The 20,192-nt window shown below is 42.5% G+C and overlaps 1 protein-coding gene across 2 annotated transcripts; it reads right to left on the reverse strand.

Moving 5' to 3' along the window:
* Positions 1–557: 557 nt before the first annotated feature.
* Positions 558–19,578, reverse strand: SYP (synaptophysin). 2 transcript variants are annotated; one of them, XM_075184996.1, is made up of 7 exons: positions 19,452–19,578; positions 17,804–17,869; positions 15,005–15,129; positions 14,579–14,774; positions 12,833–13,024; positions 8,720–9,014; positions 558–1,482 (listed from the first exon to the last, which is right to left on the reverse strand). In XM_075184996.1, the coding sequence occupies exons 1-6, from the start codon at positions 19,467–19,469 to the stop codon at positions 8,724–8,726; spliced, it is 888 nt and encodes a 295-aa protein (XP_075041097.1). In that variant the 5' UTR covers positions 19,470–19,578; the 3' UTR covers positions 558–1,482; positions 8,720–8,723. The 2 variants fall into 2 exon arrangements, with proteins under 2 accessions (XP_075041097.1, XP_075041098.1); XM_075184997.1 differs by having other exon boundaries at positions 8,705–9,014.
* Positions 19,579–20,192: the final 614 nt, after the last annotated feature.

Below are 20,192 nucleotides of genomic sequence, written 5' to 3' on the forward strand. Positions count from 1 at the left end.
TACCACCTCTTGTCCATAGCTGGTATATTGGTTGGATCCTCACATTACATTTCTGGACTCAGATTCTGGACAAATTCTTGTGGTCTGTGTTGTTTTACCTCCTGCTTGAAGAACATTGTAAACAAAACCCCTTTGCCTGTGTTATCTGTAAAAAAATATTTCAAAATCAGCTCCCTGTACAGCGCTGCGGAATTACTGGCGCTATATAAATAGCTGATGATGACGATTTGTATTTTTGAACATGGTGACGGCCGGGACGTGGCCTGGGAGTAAACAATGCGTCGCGGTCGCTTGGAGCACCGCCGCGGCTCATAACATATGCAAAATAATAAGGCGGATAATTCACCAAGCACCCACTAGTTGAACCAATATTTATGAGAATAAGGCGCATCAGTTTATAGTGATATGATAGGCTGTCCTTAGCTGTCCAGAATATTTCTGCCTCCATTGGGTGTACGCAACAGGTACATTTTAGTATGGATTTACCTACTAGATTTATCTTGGAATAGATGGGAGATGGTTGTGTAACATCGAGAATAAAATGCACAGACGCACAGTTTGTTCCAGCCTGTCTTTATTTTCCAGTCAGGATTACAACACGCAACTTTAGTGTCACAAACACAATACACAGCACAAAGGGGTACCGGGCATGGGCAATTTGGGAGTGGAGCTGATGTGCATGAGAAGCGGACAGTAATGATGCTGGGTGAGGGAAGAAGGGGCTTTAGTACCCAGAGTGCACAGGGAAGGGATTACCCTTAGATCATTTAATCATTCTTGTCATAGGTTGTGTCACTCTCCCAATCAACTCCATCGCTGGTGTCGCTTAACATTGCTTGCGCCATCCCAGCCCACCCATACTACACAGGGCACAATGGCATTCTCCAAAGTATTCGATTCTGCATCAATCCCGTTATTGTGCAAGAGGGGCCTACAATGCATTGCAAAGTGCAGACGTCACGGATAGCTAAAGGAAATCTAAAACTAACCAGAAGCTTAAAAACGGTGCATTATAACTAACAGCCCTGAAAATTAATTTCCCTGCCAGAAGGGCTAACGAGTTACTCGGTATCTCACTGTCTATCATCACAATACTGTGTTTACTTGCAGAGGGGGGGGGGGGTAATATTATAAAGCGCTAGAGCCCTGCCCACCTGGCAGGGAAAGAGATTGACAGAAATGTCCTGCAGAGCTCTGGTAGGAAAAAGGGTTACATAGCGATGCTCTGCAGGGTTCTGGCAAAGAGAGGGAGGGGTTACACAGCAATGCTCTGCAGGAAGACAGTCTCTGGTAGAATGAGATGGGATTTTCCTGTGTTTTGGTACAGATATATATCATTAAATATATATATATTATATATTATATAAACATCACGGACACGACATTCTCCCATTTATATTCACTCTGGCAGCTGGGCTGCATCACTGCGCATCTGAATATCACAACCTGAAGCTTGAGCTCACTGATCAGCCGCGGAGAACCCTGCAGGATAAGGGACATCGGGTTCGAGGGAAAACATAAAAAAAAAAAGCCAAACAATAGAAGAAAAGAAAAGAAAGGAAAAAGAAGAGAAAACAGAATCAATAAGAAGAATTCCGATGGGAAATTCAGAAAATGATCGAAGTACAATATGGAAAAAAATGACAACAGAACAGAGGATGATGCAGGAAAGGCGGAAGCAGAGAGGGAGAGAGAGAAGATGGGAATTGAAGGGATATAAGGAGGCAATTCAGGGAGATGGGGTAGAAGAAAATGATATAGTGGGAAAGACAAGATAATGAATTAGGGAGATGTGAAATATGGGAATGGGTGGCGGGGGGCGGGGGATGCAGAAGGATAGGCATAGGTTGTGGGGGGGGCATGGGGAGAAAAATACAGTAGGGGGCAGGATGAAAAAACAGAGGGAGGGTATGAAGGAGTGCAGGGGGAAAGGCAGAATAAACAGGGAAAGAAGGATACAGTTAGAGAGACATGATTGCATCACAGATGGGTAATTTAGGAGCGCCAGGGGGTTGACAAAGTGATGATTCAGGGTAAGAGTAAGTGGGAAGGGGGCACAGGTTGACGATTCAGGGTAAGTGTAAGTGGGAAGGGGGCACAGGTTGATGATTCAGGGTAAGAGTAAGTGGGAAGGGGGGCACAGGTTGATGATTCAGGGTAAGACTAAGTGGGAAGGGGGCACAGGTTGATGATTCAGGTAAGAGTAAGTGGGAAGGGGCACAGGTTGATGATTCAGGTAAGAGTAAGTGGGAAGGTGGCACAGGTTGATGATTCAGGTAAGAGTAAGTGGGAAGGGGGCACAGGTTGATGATTCAGGGTAAGAGTAAGTGGGAAGGGGCACAGGTTGATGATTCAGAGTAAGAGTAGGTGGGAAGGGGGCACAGGTTGATGATTCAGAGTAAGAGTAGGTGGGAAGGGGGCACAGGTTGATGATTCAGAGTAAGAGTAAGTGGGAAGGGGGCACAGGTTGATGATTCAGAGTAAGAGTAAGTAGGAAGGGGGCACAGGTTGATGATTCAGGGTAAGAGTCAGTGGGAAGGTGGCACAGGTTGATGATTCAGAGTAAGAGTCAGTGGGAAGGGGGCACAGGTTGAAGATTCAGGGTAAGAGTCAGTGGGAAGGGGGCACAGGTTGATGATTCAGGGTAAGAGTCAGTGGGAAGGGGGCACAGGTTGATGATTCAGGGTTAGAGTCAGTGGGAAGGGGGCACAGGTTGATGATTCAGGGTAAGAGTAAGTGGGAAGGGGGCACAGGTTGATGATTCAGGGTAAGAGTAAGTGGGAAGGGGGCACAGGTTGATGATTCAGGGTAAGAGTCAGTGGGAAGGTGGCACAGGTTGATGATTCAGAGTAAGAGTCAGTGGGAAGGGGCACAGGTTGATAATTCAGGGTAAGAGTAAGTGGTAAGGGGGCACAGGTTGATGATTCAGGGTAAGAGTAAGTGGGAAGGGGGCACAGGTTGATGATTCAGGGTAATAGTAAGTGGGAAGGGGCACAGGTTGATGATTCAGGGTAAGAGTAAGTGGGAAGGGGCACAGGTTGATGTTTCAGGGTAAGAGTAAGTGGGAAGGGGGCACAGGTTGATGATTCAGGGTAAGAGTCAGTGGGAAGGGGGCACAGGTTGATGATTCAGGATAAGAGTCAGTGGGAAGGGGGCAAAGGTTGATGATTCAGGGTAAGAGTCAGTGGGAAGGGGGCACAGGTTGATGATTCATGGTAAGAGTCAGTGGGAAGGGGGCACAGGTTGATGATTCAGGGTAAGAGTATTATTATTATTATTATTAATTTTTATTTATAGGGCGTCACAAAGTATCCGTAGCGCCGTACAAGGACAAACAATGGCACAGTACAAGGTGAAACAGCACAGTACAAGTAACAGTAAGCACTATAACTCTGGGGGCTCAGGCACAGCATGAAAGAGAGGGAGGGAGGGGAAAAGTGAGTATAGGCAGGTAACTATGGCCCAAGAGGGTGGGCACGGATAACAGGTTGAGAGTCACTGAGGGGAGCGGAGAGAAGCGAGAGGAGACAGAGGGCAGAGGGACTGAGAGGAGGTGAGCTGAGTACCTGGAGAGCGCAGTTAAAAGTGTTGGAAACAGAAGGTAGGAGAGCCCTGCTCAAAGGAGCGAACAATCTAAAGGGAGGGGAAGACAGACAGACACATGGATGAGACGGAGAGATGGGAGAAACGGAGACGGAGTCGAGGAAGGGGGAGAAGGGAAGAAGGGATGAGAAAGAGAGGTAGCCGACCGGTGGGAGTTTAGGCATAAGACTGGAAGGCTTTAAGGAAAAGGTGGGTTTTTAATGTTCGTTTGAAAGAGGACAGATTAGGGGAAGTTCTGATGGAGCGGGGGAGCTTGTTCCAATGGAGGGGAGCGGCACGGGAGAAGTCTTGGATACGTGCGTGAGAGGAGGTAATCAGAGAGGAAGAGAGGCGACGATCGTTGGACGATCGCAGTGAGCGGGAGGGAGTGTGACTAGAGATAAGGTTAGAGATGTAGGGAGCAGTGGAGTTGGCGAGGGCCTTGTAAGTCAGAGTGAGGAGCTTGAAAAGGATTCTGTAGGGGAAGGGGAGCCAGTGAAGGGCTTGGTAGAGTGGGGATACAGAGGTGGAACGGCGAGAGAGGAAAATAAGCCTAGCAGCGGCGTTAAGTACAGATCTAAGGGGAGCGAGATGACAGAGGGGGAGGCCGATAAGGAGAAGGTTGCAGTAGTCCAAGCGGGAGATAATCAGAGAGTGGACGAGAGATTTGGTGGCATCCTGGGAGATGAAGGGCCGAATGCGGGCAATGTTGCGAAGCTGGAAACGGCAGGATTTGGCGAGAGAGTGAATGTGAGGGGCAAAGGAGAGAGAGGAGTCGAGTAAGAGTAAGTGGGAAGGGGGCACAGGTTGATGATTCAGGGTAAAAGTCAGTGGGAAGGTGGCACAGGCTGATGATTCAGGGTAAGAGTCAGTGGGAAAGGGGCACAGGTTGATGATTCAGGGTAAGAGTCAGTGGGAAGGGGGCACAGGTTAATGATTCAGGGTAAGAGTAAGTGGGAAGGGGGCACAGGTTGATGATTCAGGGTAAGAGTAAGTGGGAAGGTGGCACAGGTTGATGATTCAGGGTAAGAGTAAGTGGGAAGGGGGCACAGGTTGAGGATTCAGGGTAAGAGTAAGTGGTAAGGGGGCACAGGTTGATGATTCAGGGTAAGAGTAAGTGGGAAGGGGGCACAGGTTGATGATTGAGGGTAAGAGTAAGTGGGAAGGGGCACAGGTTGATGATTCAGGGTAAGAGTAAGTGGGAAGGGGCACAGGTTGATGTTTCAGGGTAAGAGTAAGTGGGAAGGTGGCACAGGTTGATGATTCAGGGTAAGAGTCAGTGGGAAGGGGGCAAAGGTTGATGATTCAGGGTAAGAGTCAGTGGGAAGGGGGCACAGGTTGATGATTTAGGGTAAGAGTCAGTGGGAAGGGGGCACAGGTTGATGATTCAGGGTAAGAGTAAGTGGGAAGGGGGCACAGGTTGATGATTCAGGGTAAGAGTCAGTGGGAAGGTGGCACAGGTTGATGATTCAGGGTAAGAGTCAGTGGGAAGGGGGCACAGGTTGATGATTCAGGGTAAGAGTCAGTGGGAAGGGGGCACAGGTTGATGATTCAGGGTAAGAGTCAGTGGGAAGGGGGCACAGGTTGATGATTCAGAGTAAGAGTAAGTGGGAAGGTGGCACAGGTTGATGATTCAGAGTAAGTGGGAAGGGGGCACAGGTTGATGATTCAGGGTAAGAGTAAGTGGGAAGGGGGCACAGGTTGATGATTCAGAGTAAGAGTTAGTGGGAAGGGGGCACAGGTTGATGATTCAGGGTAAGAGTAAGTGGGAAGGGGGCACAGGTTGATGATTCAGGGTAAGAGTAAGTGGGAAGGGGGTACAGGTTGGTGATTCAGAGTAAGAGTAAGTGGGAAGGTGGGAATACAGATGGGAGACAAGGTAAGAGTAAGTGGTAAGGGGGCACAGGTTGATGATTCAGGTTAAGAGTAAGTGGGAAGAGGGTACAGGTTGATGATTCAGAGTAAGAGTAAGTGGGAAGGGGGCACAGGTTGATGATTCAGGGTAAGAGTAAGTGGGAAGGGGGTACAGGTTGATGATTCAGGGTAAGAGTAAGTGGGAAGGGGGCACAGGTTGATGATTCAGGGTAAGAGTAAGTGGGAAGGGGCACAGGTTGATGATTCAGGGTAAGAGTAAGTGGGAAGGGGCACAGGTTGATGATTCAGAGTGAGAGTAAGTGGGAAGGGGGGAATACAGATGGGAGACAAGGTAAAGAGCAAGAGGAGAAGTGACAAAGGGAGGAATAAAGGGATGTAGTTGATGATTCATAGAGCCAGAAGGTCGAAGGAAGGGAAGCAGAGGCAGAAACAAAGTAAGGAAGAGATAATGTGCGATGATGATCCAAAGAGAGAGGGTGGGAGTAAGAGATCAATTAGACAAGGCAAGTAAAATGATAAGAGTAAAATGAAAGCAGAGGGTGAAGCAAAGCATTGTGAGAGACATGTAACTCATATAAATACACATATACTGTACATAGTTTGCAAAAGACTTGAAGATATAAATTCAGCTACAAATCACTCAACAGAACAGTGCGGACATCGTATATCTCTTGCCACAAATACACATTCATCCAGTACGAAAGGTCACATGTTAACATTCACATATGTGTAAAAGTTACCATGCCATGCGAGACTGTAAGTGGACTTTTATCTATCCAAAAGCAGTGATTGGGGGCCATTTACAAAGCATAAATTTCGCCACAACCAAACATGCTGCTGTTATGACCAATGACGTGACAAGTAAGAACGTACTACTGTAACACTCCAAGTTACAGAGCATGTGATTCGTCCTCGTGCTGATGGTCAGGAGCATTCCTTGTAGATGCAGGAACGGTGAATGCAGGATGGGGAGCTGGCTGAATCCCGTGGGTTTTTATTAGGATTTGGGTTTGGCCAAATCCTTAGGATTCAGTCATCATTTTTCCTGAGATTTTAGGGGCTGATGCCGAGTTGGCCGCGTATGCATCCAAACAAAAGTTATATGAATTTCTATATAAACTTAATATTTACGGCCAGATGTCAGAGGTATGTCAAGATACGTCTAGCTCTGCACCAGCGGCAAACACACCAGGTTTATATCAGGCAACCAGGTCGAAAGCTCAAGAACAGTTTTTCAACATTTCTTTTGATAGTAAACGACAACTATTAGGTTTGATTGCTATAAAAAAAACAACCTAGCCGGAATTTTACGAACATTCCGGGAGAGTGGGCGAGTTTGCCTGTAAGTGACAGGCGCATCTACATCTCCATACGTGTCTACCCCGTTCCTCTACTCCAAGCATAAGATCGACATACGTACGTAGGAGTCCGCTTTTTTGTGGGAATCCGCAGTACAAATTTGCATGTTTTACGCTAAGTAAATAGGCATACATTCAAATCAGCATCAGTCCCTTAGTATGTATAAAATGACCCAGAGCCACTAATTAAGAAGTAAATTTATTATTGTTGCCCCTCCCACTAACTTTTATATGCAATGCTATAGCATTTTATATGCTATAATAGGGTTACAATTTGGCTCAGAATTCCATAGAGTTTTTTGGGACAGGATCAGAGCCAGATTAACAATAGGGCTAAAGGGGCTACAGCCCAGGGGCCTCGGGCTGCTGGGGGGCCCGCCGACATTTATCGGGTCTCTGTCTGTCACTTGTTCAAGGAAAATGGTATTCAGCTAACAGCAAATGTTATGCTGTTAACTGCCTGCTGTCACTGTAGGACTTACAGCGTAATTGCTACAGGGAGTGGAACAACAGAAGGAGGTAAGTTCACGGGGGGGCCTCATGGGGGGGGGCCCCTCACAGTATCCTTAGCCCGGTGGCCTCCCTTCCCTTAATCTGGCCCTGGACAGGATTCAATATTCAAGCATGTAGGAGGGTCAAACGAGTGGTATTTTAGTACAAAAACATAAAAAGTTGATGTAATGATGCACCAGGACAAATGTGATGGCAAGCTGTGCTTTCAGATGGTGATTCTATCTGAAAAGAGCATGCAGTTTAGTGTCCGATCTCACAACCCCAAAGATCCTGCACGTTGGATGTGAAGTCGGATCATGACAATGATCATGCGTGAACCCCTATACATATACATGTGTAGATGCCCACATGTCTCACAAGCCTGGCTCGTCATAGATTATACACTGCAATTTAGAGTTGAGCTAGAACACGTTCCCTTTCTCAACTTCAAATCCACACATTTTAAATTTGCTCCCATGCGATTCAAAATGTGTATGCGAATGGGGAGAATGGCGCCCTCTAGCTGTAAGTGAGGCCATTAGTATGTGTAGCTGCATCTGCTCCTGCTTACTCCAGTGATCTACTCATGAATATGTTAGGATATATAAAATAGGATATTATAATATAATTGAATGCACTATAACTGTACAATACTAGACTACAAAGATTAGGATTTGTTCAGATGTGTATACAAGTATTCACACCATCCAAATACTATATATACTATAGCCATATCTTCTGCTAGTCCTGATTTTCCTCTGACAAAGGGGTGTGGCCCATTAGAATTGGGACGTGGCCTCGTGGATTTGGTGGCATGGCTGTGTGGATTTATCTCTGTGCTTTAATATTTGTGTGTATTTGTGATTATATCTTTTTAATTGTAATCCTCTGGTCTGTGCCTGTCATAGGACACACTGTTGTGTCTGGTTGGCAAAGCATGCTGGGACTTGTAGTTAAACAAAGGATTGTGTTGTCCTACACCAGTGTTGGCTAACCTGTGACACTCCAGGTGTTGTGAAACTACAAGTCCCAGCAGGCTTTGCCAATATATAGCAACTTATTGCTGGAAGGGTATGCTGGGACTTGTAGTTTCACAAAACCTGGCTTGTCACAGGTTAGCCAACACTGTCCTACCCCAAATCATCTTAGAGTGGGTAATACAGGCAAGCTGCAGGGCAGCAGGTGGGTCCAGTACAAACACTCTTTAGTGCAGTGCGCCTTTGGAAGGCGCCTGGCCAATGGGAGGAGCGGTCGGACTCTTTTGGGTCTCATCATTTATATTGAATGGGAAGCAATTTGGCCCTTCCATAATAGAGACAGTGGTGCAAAACCAAAGCAATATGTGCTGCGTGTACACTTGATAAATGACCTCCGTTGTCTAGATTACTGCTGCTTACCATAGAGACACTCACCAGCTCACATCTGGTTGGAGAAAGAGGTTGGGACACCTTGCTGGCTGTACGTCCCTTGACTGAACCCCTGTTGGTTGTATTCAGGCTGTTGGCCGTAATAGTCGGGTTGGTAACCTCCTTGCTGTCCGTAAGAGTCCTGCTGAGCGTAGCCCTGACCCTGGCTGTAGGAGTCGGGAGCGGGCTGTTTCTCCTGGGCCGGTGGTGGGTACTTCATGAATGGAGCTGTCCATCCAGTCTCTTTGAATACAAACCAGAGGTTTCCCAGCCAGATAACGCAGTTCAGAAATCCGAAGGCCTACAGGAGAGGGAATAGTCAGGGTAAAATATCACCGGGCAGACCTGAAATCCATCACACAACAGGGTTCCGCTCCACAAGATATCCACAGTTGTAGGTGAAGTGCGTGGAATTGTGGACAAAAGAATGGTGTCTGCAGGGGTGCAGAAGACTGCACCGGCCAATGGGAAGAGCTGGGTGTATGGTTACATTGCTTACCAAGTGTTGATGGAGCACACTAAAGAGGAAAAGCAAGATTTCATCTTGCACAATGGAATTATTTAATAGAGATAAAGAGGTACTAGATTAGATTGTTATGTGATGTATCTACTGTCTCCACCATGATGTTCCAGGCCATTAGCCAACCAGGCAAACCATGAGCAGGTTGATTTTTATCGGGGGGTTTCCAAGGATCAGATAGTGGATATGTATCCTGAGAGTACCTTCGAATGTGTATATATACAGATAGATAGATAGATAGATAGATAGATAGATAGATAGATAGATAGATAGATAGATAGATAGATAGATATATATATATATATATAGATAGATAGATAGATAGATAGAGATATATATATATATATACAGGGAGTTCGGAAAGTCACTGTGCACTTTTCATAAAGCAGTGAAAACAGTGGAGAATTGAAACAGTGGAGAAGTTGCCCATGGCAACCAATCTGCATTGAGGTAACATTTCTAATTTGCATATTATAAGATTATACGGGGCAGCTGATTGGTTGCCAAGGGCAACTTCTCCACTGCTTCACTTCTCCACTATTTTCACTGTTTTATGAAAAGACCCCATATTTTGTTTCAGATTTTGATCCCAATATGGTTTTAACAACTGTATAGCTAATGGAACACATATTTCGAACAGGGGATAGATACACAGATGTGGCGCGACAGCGATTTGCTGATAAAAAAAAAAAACTGAAAGCAACTGACCATGAGAAAAGAATACACTATTGCAAATGGTTTAACCAATTTATCACAGAGAATACAGATAATGTGTTGGATGTGACCTTTTTCACAGACTTAGGGCTAGATTTACTAAGCTGCGGGTTTGAAAAAGTGGGGATGTTGCCTATAGCAACCAATCAGATTCTAGCTGTCATTTATTAAGTACTTTCCACAAAATGACAGCTAGAATCTGATTGGTTGCTATAGGCAACATCCCCACTTTTTCAAACCCGCAGCTTAGTAAATCTAGCCCGAAGCGTGGTTCCATCTCTCGGGTTATGTTAATTCACAAAATTCAAGATTGAGGTCATCCGATAATCCTCACATTTTGTACGAAACACCCCTACATGATCTCAAGGTTGGTGCGTGGGTTGCGATTTCCAGACGTCTAATTGTGGGCCCTATCTTCTTTATGAACACAATAAACAGCGAGCGCTATTGTTTGGAGATTCTTTACCCCTTCATCGGTCAGATGACAAGTGATGAAATCAACTACTGCCCACACATCTTACAGATCTATGCAGTTATTAAACAAATTTTTGGGGAGATCGCATTATTTCGAAAGATAGGTGGCCACCACGCTCGCCAGATCTAAATCCACCAGACTTTTATCTATGGGGAGCAGCAAAATCTGCAGTGTATCAAGATCGTCCGCGCACACTGGATGACTTGATAACAGCATTCATTCAGTCTATTTTAAGCGAGCAACTAATAAAGGTTTTGAGAAACAAAATAAAAAGGATCCAAGCCTGTCTTGATACTAACGGTGGTCATTTTCAACATTGCTTATAATTATCATTCCTGTTTACATCATGTATTATTAATATTATATATTGAAACATGTGTGTTAATAAATATACATAAGTGCACAGTGACTTTCCGAACACCCTGTGTATATATATATATATATACATACATATATATACCCCATTCTGCTTACCTGTCCTATGATAGGACTTCGTTCTTGTCCTACTCACGAGACTAAGTTCAGTGACAGTCTGGCAGTGGATCAGAGTGCAGCAGATTTATTCTGATTGGCTGCCAGGCTGACCTCACTGACCAATGGCTGGGTCGCCCTCTGGCTGTGAGGTTGAGGACTCACCCACCACCACAGCCACAGTCAGACCCATGGTAGTGCTGAAAAGGACACGTGCGGGGCGTCGAGACAGAAATACTAATGTAGTGTTTCTGTGCTGGGTCCCCATCTATCTATACAGGTGCTATAATATGTATGCATCCTATGAAAGGACATTTACAACATGAAAAAAAAGCCACACCCATTATTTTGCATAACAAAAACACTGGCAAAAATTTTGCATCTCAGAATAAAATTCTGCTCAAAAATTAACATAAATTATACCCCCCTTCCTGTCCAAATTACACTAAAATTACTATGGCCAGGGATGCTCAACTATAAATTGCAACTCCTGGCAGGATTAGTGCCACGAATGTCATACCAAGTGCCACTTTTCTAATCCACAGGCTTTCAGAAAACTATCCTTAGATGCACAGATCCTGGACTTCCAGGAAAGCAGCCTAGCCCCCCAGATCCCCGCAGTGCCTCCCGAACATGACGTCTCTAATTTAAGGCATCCTTGCTATCTTCCCTTCAGCCCTGCTACTCTATACAGCCTCTGGTGGCCTGCAACCCGTACACAAACCCCCTCTGGTGACATTCTGCACACAGTACTATGGGTTCCACCCATGGGTGGGGCTAGATGCACCCCTTGATTTTTCAAAAGTTAGCAAGCATGCTTAAGTGGTTTAGTGGGCAGTTGCATTGCACTAACTGCAGGGGTCACAGGCAAGGACCCCACCCAGTGTGCTAGCCTGGGAGTGGGATATCATTAGCAAGTTACCCTAATTTGTAACACTCACAGGATTTAGGCATTCCCGCAAATATGCCTATTTTTCAGTATTGGCAAACTCCAAAGCACAAAGAGTTTATGGAAATTATATTTAAATATTACCAACTATGATATATTATTCTCATGGCACTATGAAAGCATTTTGGAATTCTGAATTCCAATACAGAAAATGATCTGAAGGACTTAACCGTAGCATCTATATATACATTTCGGCTATCTTTACTATCATCCATAGCTGCAATATATATATATATATATATATATATATATATCTTCTGGCTATCTTTACTATCTTTATGAAAGATAATAGTTGTCATTTATTTAATTTATTTACATTTATTTTTATAATGCCATCATAATCCGCGGCACTTTGCCATTAGTAACTAACACAGTAATAAAACAAGACTAAGGGGTATATTTACTAAACTGTGGGTTTGAAAAACTGGAGATGTTGCCTATAGCAACCACTCAGATTCTAGCTGTCATTTTGTAGAATGCACTAAATAAATGAAAGCTAGGATCTGATTGGTTGCTATAGGCAACATCTCCACTTTTCCAAACCCGCAGTTTAGTAAATCTAGCCCTAAGTATTAACAGATAGAGAAAAATGTAAGAGGGCCCAGCTTGCAAGATTACAATCTATAGATCTATCTATAGCATTGATATTTCTACGACTCACATCAGCCAACCAACTAGTTAGGAAAGAATGCTGTCACAGTAATATAAGCAGGACTTTCACTAGATTTTAATCCACTCAATGTAATAAGCAGATGATGTTATGTGGTGCATTAATATAATCTACAGAAAATAGCAGTGTAATGAGCAAAATGGCCACAAGAGGGCTTATGTATATCATCTTTGAGTGAGCATTTGAAGTATAGACAATAGCCAGAATCTAGCAACAATGTAAAACACAATGGATACATCCCAAATACACATTATAACAGTAGTGTTATATAAAACAAAACATAAAACAGGGTTAAAAACTTGGCCACAAAGCTTACTCACCACAGAAGTATTAAGCCCGGACATAACAGGATCTCGCACTTCTTGACACTTGTTGTCTGGGTTCTGACATGCTAGTATCTCATCCTTAATCAGCTCAGGGTCGGTAGCAAGTTTAATGTCAGCCAAGCCCTTCGCCCATGCGCTTGAACTTACCAGCCACAAAAAGGCAAAGACAGCCGTCACTATGCAGTCCTAAAGGAGAAAAGGTATGTAGATTATTATAAAGAAGCAGGAATTGAGAAACTAGCAATGGACAGATCAAAGGGAGACGGGTAGAAGGACTATGTCAGGAAATCAATGGTTCTACAGTGGAGGTGAGAGGAAGTGGACTCATTGAAAGGAAGTGGACTCATGGAGAGGAAATGAATTTATTAAGAGAAAGTGGACTCATTGAAAGGAAGTGGGCTTATTGAGAGGAAGTGGGCTTATTGAGAGGAAGTGGATTTATTAAGAGGAAGTGGACTCATGGAAAGGAAGTGGACTCATTGAGAGGAAATGGATGTATTAGGAGGAAGTGGACTCATTGAAAGGAAGTGCACTCATTGAGAGGAAATGGATTTATTAAGAGGAAGTGGACTCATTGAAAGGAAGTGGACTCATTGAGAGGAAATTAATGTATTAAGAGGAAGTGGACTCATTGAAAGGAAGTTGTCTTATTGAGAGGAAATGGATTTATTAAGAGGAAGTGGACACATTGAGAGTAAAATGGATGTATTAAGATGAAGTGGACTCATTGAAAGGAAGTGGACTCATTGAGAGGAAATGGATTTATTAAGAGGAAGTGGACTCATTGAGAGGAAATGGATTTATTACGAGCAAGTGAACTCATTGAGAGGAAATGGATTTATTATGAGGAAGTGGACTCATTGAAAGGAAGTGGACTCATTGAGAGGAAATGAATTTATTAAGAGGAAGTGGACTCATTGAAAGGAAGTGGGCTTATTGAGAGGAAATTAATTTATTAAGAGGAAGTGGACTCATTGAAAAGAAGTGGACTCATTGATAGGAAATAGATTTATTAAGAGGAAGTGGACTCATTGAAAGGAAGTGGACTTATTGAGAGGAAATGGATTTATTAAGATGAAGTGGACTCATTGAAAGGAAGTGAGCTTATTGAGAAGAAGTGGATTTATTAAGAGAAAGTGGACTCTTTGAAAGGAAGTGGACTAATTGAGAGGAAATGGATTTATTAAGAGGAAGTGGACTCATTGAAAGGAAGTGGACTTATTAAGAGGAAGTGTACTCATTGAAAGGAAGTGGACTTATTGAGAGGAAATGGATTTATTAAGAGGAAGTGGACTCATTGAAAGGAAGTGGGCTTATTGAGAAGAAGTGGATTTATTAAGAGGAAGTGGACTGATTGAAAGGAAGTGGACTAATTGAGAGGAAATGGATTTATTAAGAGGAAGTGGACTCATTGAAAGGAAGTGGACTCATGGAGAGGAAATAGATTTATTAAGAGGAAGTGGACTCATTGAAAGGAAGTGGGCTTATTGAGAGGAAATTAATTTATTAAGAGGAAGTGGACTCATTGAAAAGAAGTGGACTCATTGATAGGAAATAGATTTATTAAGAGGAAGTGGACTCATTGAAAGGAAGTGGACTTATTGAGAGGAAATGGATTTATTAAAATGAAGTGGACTCATTGAAAGGAAGTGAGCTTATTGAGAGGAAATGGATTTTATTAAGAGGAAGTGGACTCATTGAAAGGAAGTGGACTCAAGTTTATGAACGATGGTGACTTACGATCATGGGTCCTTTGTTGTTCTCACGGTATTTGTTCTGTAGGAATATGTACGTCATTAGGGCTCCAAGTGAGTACAGAAAGGCGAACACTGCCACTGTGACGAAAAACTCTGCAGAGGAGGAGTAATCCCCGACCAGAAACACCTTGCTTGTAGTACCACGGCATGTTGGAAATTCAAAATACTCCTGGTGGAGTCTGCACGAGAGAATGGAAATCAGGTTGGAGAACATTATGATGCACAATAGACTAAGAGTAATCTAAAAGGGTCAAGGCCCAATGCACAATAGGAGCTATCTATACAGAAAAGGGATAAAGGTTAAAGGAAAGGTCACGATAGATAAGATCAAAAAAAGTCTAAAATTTAAAGGTTTAAATTTGATACATCAGGATAAGGGGGTCTACAGGCGCCATGGCTACACACTCACTTAAACGGATATTCAAACTCCACTTTCACATTCGGCTTGCTCTCAGTTTTGTTGCTACATTCAATGCCCAAACTGAATTGTCCGCTATAACTTCCAATGGTTGCGAAGGCAAAGATAGAAAACAGCTGTAAAAGAGAGACAGAGGGATCCAGAAAAAAAGATAGGGTGACAAAAATTAAATCTACTTTTGGAGCTTACTGCAAGAATAACATCTAGAAACAGGAAGATTAAGAAAAAGAAGATCTAGAACAAAACATTAAGACAGAGATAAGATCTAGAACAGAAGAATATGGATAATTCACTGAGACACAGATAACTAGATCACAAAGACAGTCATGATGCTCCAGAAAGTGAGAAGATTGACTAAAGGTTCAGAACAGAAAACCGAAATCTAAAAACAAATAAAAAAAAACTAAAAACCAACTACTCATATATCTATAAAACATAGGCAGGCATCTGCTGATAGCAACCAATTAGATGTTCACTTTGATTGTCTAATCTGTATTCGAAAAATGACAGCTAGAATCTGATTGGTTCCTAGGGCTCCAGCACATTTGCTGCATGGCTGCCTGTAGAGTCATAGGGAAAGAACAAAATCGATGGACAATAACTTGAAAAGGAAATGACGTCATAAATATGAACACTGGTAATTTCTCTGGTAAAGTCATGCCTCTCAATAGAAACTTAACTTCGCTCCAGAGTCGAGAAATTAGATTACAAGTCATTAAATTGTAGCCACAGGTCGATATATAGCATATTATGAGGTAAAATATCACTGAGGCATACACCAAAAAAAATTGTATGAAGTTAGAGAGACAATGGGCTAGATTTACTAAACTGCGGGTTTGAAGAAGTGGATATGTTGCCTATAGCAACCAATCAGATTCTAGCTTTCATTTTGTAGAATGCACTAAATAAATGATAGCTAGAATATGATTGGTTGCTATAGGCAACATCTCCATTTTTTTTTTCAAACCCGCCGTTTAGTAAATATACCCCAATATGTCACCTCTTGCTGCCAAATGTTATGCTAAGAAGAAGTAAATGGAACAAACTGTTTATTTGCACTGTTGAGTCAATTCCAAAACTACCAGCAGCTTACATGACAGAAACTTCCTCAGACCTTGGCTCTCTCTGGCATTAATGGCCATAACATACTTATCTCACATTGCATCATGTAGTGACAGCAGGACCTCCACAGATGGAGAAACTGGCACTTGGTGGGTTAAGAAACAATAATTACCCTTTTAATACGACAATAGAGGTCTGCTGCATAAAGTGCCACTTTGCCCCCTGTCCACTGGTGAATTACGAGCAAGCAGGGGGCAGGTGGGGCTGCCGGCTGTGAGGTCACTGTGGGCAGGCCGGGCTGGATTTATCCTGGTGGTAATCCACAGAGGGATTGTGACCTCCTGCATCTCCGCAGAGACTGATAAGTATTTTTAGAGCATCGACCATGGCAAACACTAAGAGGATTACAGAGTAACCTAGGGTGTGAGTATGCACAAGTCAGAACGCTAACAGAAGACAATACTACATACAGGGGCAGGTGCATGCTTATAGGTAGATAGGAGCAGATGAAATCACCCAGAGCCAATACAGACGTACGCAAATACACGTGGCTAGACAATACAGTCATTTACAACCTGGGCAAGGGTTAATGCATCTAGCTGGCAGTGCCCAACAGAGTCTTTTAGGCATCCTCTATAAAGTTCCAGCCATTACTGGTATATAAACCCATTTGAATATAAAGGTACAAAAATGACACATTAAATAAAGACATCCTTGATCTCCTTTTGCTCTCTTGACTTATTTAATACATAACTGATTCTCCAACAAGCAGTATTTTGTCTCTCAGAATGCCTGCAAAGCATCTGCAGGACCACAATGCAAAATAAGAAATGGGGTCATACACCAGCATCTGCGCTCAGCAAGCAATATATAAATGCTTTCTCCTTCATGTATATTCTGCTTCAACCCTTTGAATTGAAGCATAAATAGACACCAAGGCAAACGAGACAAACACACACATATAAGGACATGATACAAGGGAACATATACAAACACCTATGTATCACACAGATTGATTCAGAGGAAGACGTACAAATACATAAAGACACACAGATGAATAGTCAGAAATACACATAGATAATGAGAGAGGTAGATTAACATAGATACCAAACAACACATACATAGGAAGAAAGCAATACAGTGGTACATAGTTATGGCTGATAATTCTGTACCTACAATAGGCAAAGATGAACACAGGATACAGATAGATAGATAGATAGATAGATAGATAGATAGATAGATAGATAGATAGATAGATAGAAGATAGATAGCTAGATAGATGGAGGATAGATAGATAGCTAGATAGATGGAGGATAGATAGATAGATAGCTAGATAGATGGAGGATAGATAGATAGATAGATAGCTAGATAGATGGAGGATAGATAGATAGCTAGATAGATGGAAGATAGATAGATAGTTAGATAGATAGATAGATAGAGGATAGATAGATAGATAGATAGATAGATAGATAGATAGATAGATAGAGGATAGATATAGGATACATAGATAGATATAGGCTATATAGACATATATAGATATATATTAGACAGAATAAAATAAGCTATAAACAGATAATCTATAGAGATAGATAGATAGATAGATAGATAGATAGATAGATAGATAGATATAGGATATATAGCTATATATATTAGATAAACAGAATAAAATAAGCTGTAAACAGATTATCTATAGAGACAGACTGGTAGAAATTGAAATCTGTCACTCACCCACTCCAGAGTTTTGATAAATCCCAGAGGTTCCTTCACTATACGAAATTGCCCCCCTGCCACCAGCTGCAGAAGACAGTAGTGTCAGCACAGCATATAACACATAAGGGTAGAGGCACGTGCTTTGCCTAAATATGTCTCTTGCCCATGTGCACAACCCCCGCCGGTCAGCTAACACCTGATCTGGAGAGTGCACTAAGGACAGACACATACTAAGCAGGACCCTTGGAGATGCGTCTTATTTTGGGTTACAAGTATCTTTGAAATATGTTTTTTACCAGACAAAAAAATCAGCCCCTGCTAAAAATAGGTGCAGCCTATGGGATGATGATGAGGATGATTGCACTATATCTTCTAACAGGCATCGTTTACTTCTATCCTAAACCAACCCCAGGATATACAACAGCGGGTCTCTGTCCAAGGTGCTGAAATTGTATTTGTAGCGTTATGTCCACTGATTCCTTCTATTCAGTATCAGCTTAATGTAAAATCCCATAGACACACATACACAAGATACATTGTCATTGTGTAAAGGTGATAATATTTACACATTAAATGCATTTATGTGCTCTCTTTACGTCTTCCCAATGACTGTGGTATTGGGGATTTATCAATGTTTTGTTTTTTTTTGCACATTAACAAAACGAATAAAGAAATTATATTGATACCTGCACACATGTACATTGATGACAAACCTTTATAACCATTGTGCAGCAATTTGTTTAAACGTATACAAAATAACAATGATCAGAATTGAGATTTTCTATGTGTCAGTTGCAGCCACCAGATATTCCTTGAATGAGTCTGCATTAAACGGATGATATTCATCCCAGTGTATTTATATTATTATTATTATTATATTATACTAGTCAACGAGATCTAATCATAAAATGATTGCCTTTTTATTATCCATGCCTGTGTCATTAATCAGCAGAAAAAAATGCCCTTGTGTGTAAAACAGGCCAAAGCAGTCCATCAAAGAACATGAACATAAGCTACAGTCTCCAAGCACATTGACCCATATATGTACACTGTCACCCCCAGCAATCATCATGCAGGGTATACAACACGTCACTAAGAAATATGCACCGTGCAATACACCACATATTGGAAACCAAATACATTTGCACATGGCCCATCCCCCACACTATACCCAGCAATGAAAGGCATATGGTTATAAACATGTAGGAGTATGCAGCAGCTTACATATTTATCATGCAAAGGAAATATTATATGCATTACATGTCTGCATGTGGGTTACCTGTATGTGTGCACATATGTGTGATATATAAATAAATATATATATATATATATATATATATATATATATATATATATATTGTTAATTAAGGTACATAATGGAAACGATATATGAAAAATATACAATGTATTAAGGAATGCTATAGGTGCATTCACATGCATATGTGCTATAAATCTCTTCTTCACCTCCCTCCTCTGAGCTGTACCCCTCCTCCCTACCATTTTTCTTCTCCCTATACCCTCCCTTTCTCCCATCTGCTTCTATATCTGGCTTTTATTCCACTGACCACCTATCCCTTGTCTACCCATTCGGTGTTTGCAGACTTTGCCCACAGTGCTCCCCCTCTTCTGCCCAGTGTACCCCGTTCTCTTCCCCCCACGCTCTCACCTGGTTGACCACGTCCATGTCTGCAGAATGCTGGTGAATCGCGGCAGCGCGGAGGGGGGAGTGCGATTTATCTGCAGCAGCCTGATATGCGGCGGATGGGGGTAGAAGAGTGTCTAGAACAGCTGTCACAGGAACAGCCAATGGGAATGCCAATGGCTAGGGGGCGCTGTTGTCACATAGTGGATTGGTGACGTCAACGGCCCCCATCTTCCTTGAGGGCGGGACTGGCAAAATAGGGCTGGGGAAGCCTTGGAGAGTGTTGACGTTTATTAGTGACCGGCTCAGACCCAAAAACACATCCCACATCTCTGTGTGGGTGCCTGTCTCAGTGATCTGCCTCCAACATGTTGTCAGGCACCCTCCTGTTAGTCTCTACAGCTCTCATTAAAGATAATTACTGTGGTAGCTAATAGGGGTCAACCCATCCAGTCCTAATTGCACATACACCTAATCCATTCATTGTGAATGATTGTCTCTCTAATGTAAATGTTGGAAAAACAATCTGATTGACATTATTCCTGGTTGCAAAATGGGAACAGTCTGCAACTATGGTCAACAATATGAATACAACAATGACAGTCACTAATAAAGTATCATGCACCACATCTGCCTTATTTCTCATTCATGACCATCTATTTATTGCTCTTATGTGTTCTTGTCGCAGAAATATTTATTTTTAATAACATCTTCAGTAAAATAAATAAATAAAGAGTTATTACACATAAGCCAGGCATTGCATCC

This window comes from Mixophyes fleayi, chromosome 9 (genome assembly GCF_038048845.1).
Source record: "Mixophyes fleayi isolate aMixFle1 chromosome 9, aMixFle1.hap1, whole genome shotgun sequence".
Lineage (NCBI taxonomy): Eukaryota > Metazoa > Chordata > Amphibia > Anura > Limnodynastidae > Mixophyes > Mixophyes fleayi.

Excerpts from the sequence above, each read along its gene's own strand:
- SYP (XM_075184996.1), bottom strand. Across the intron at positions 15,130-17,803 it reads TTATCAAAACTCTGGAGTGG|CTGTTTTCTATCTTTGCCTT; the intron begins GTGAGTGACAGA and ends TCTCTTTTACAG. Across the intron at positions 13,025-14,578 it reads ACAACAAAGGACCCATGATC|GACTGCATAGTGACGGCTGT; the intron begins GTAAGTCACCAT and ends TTTCTCCTTTAG.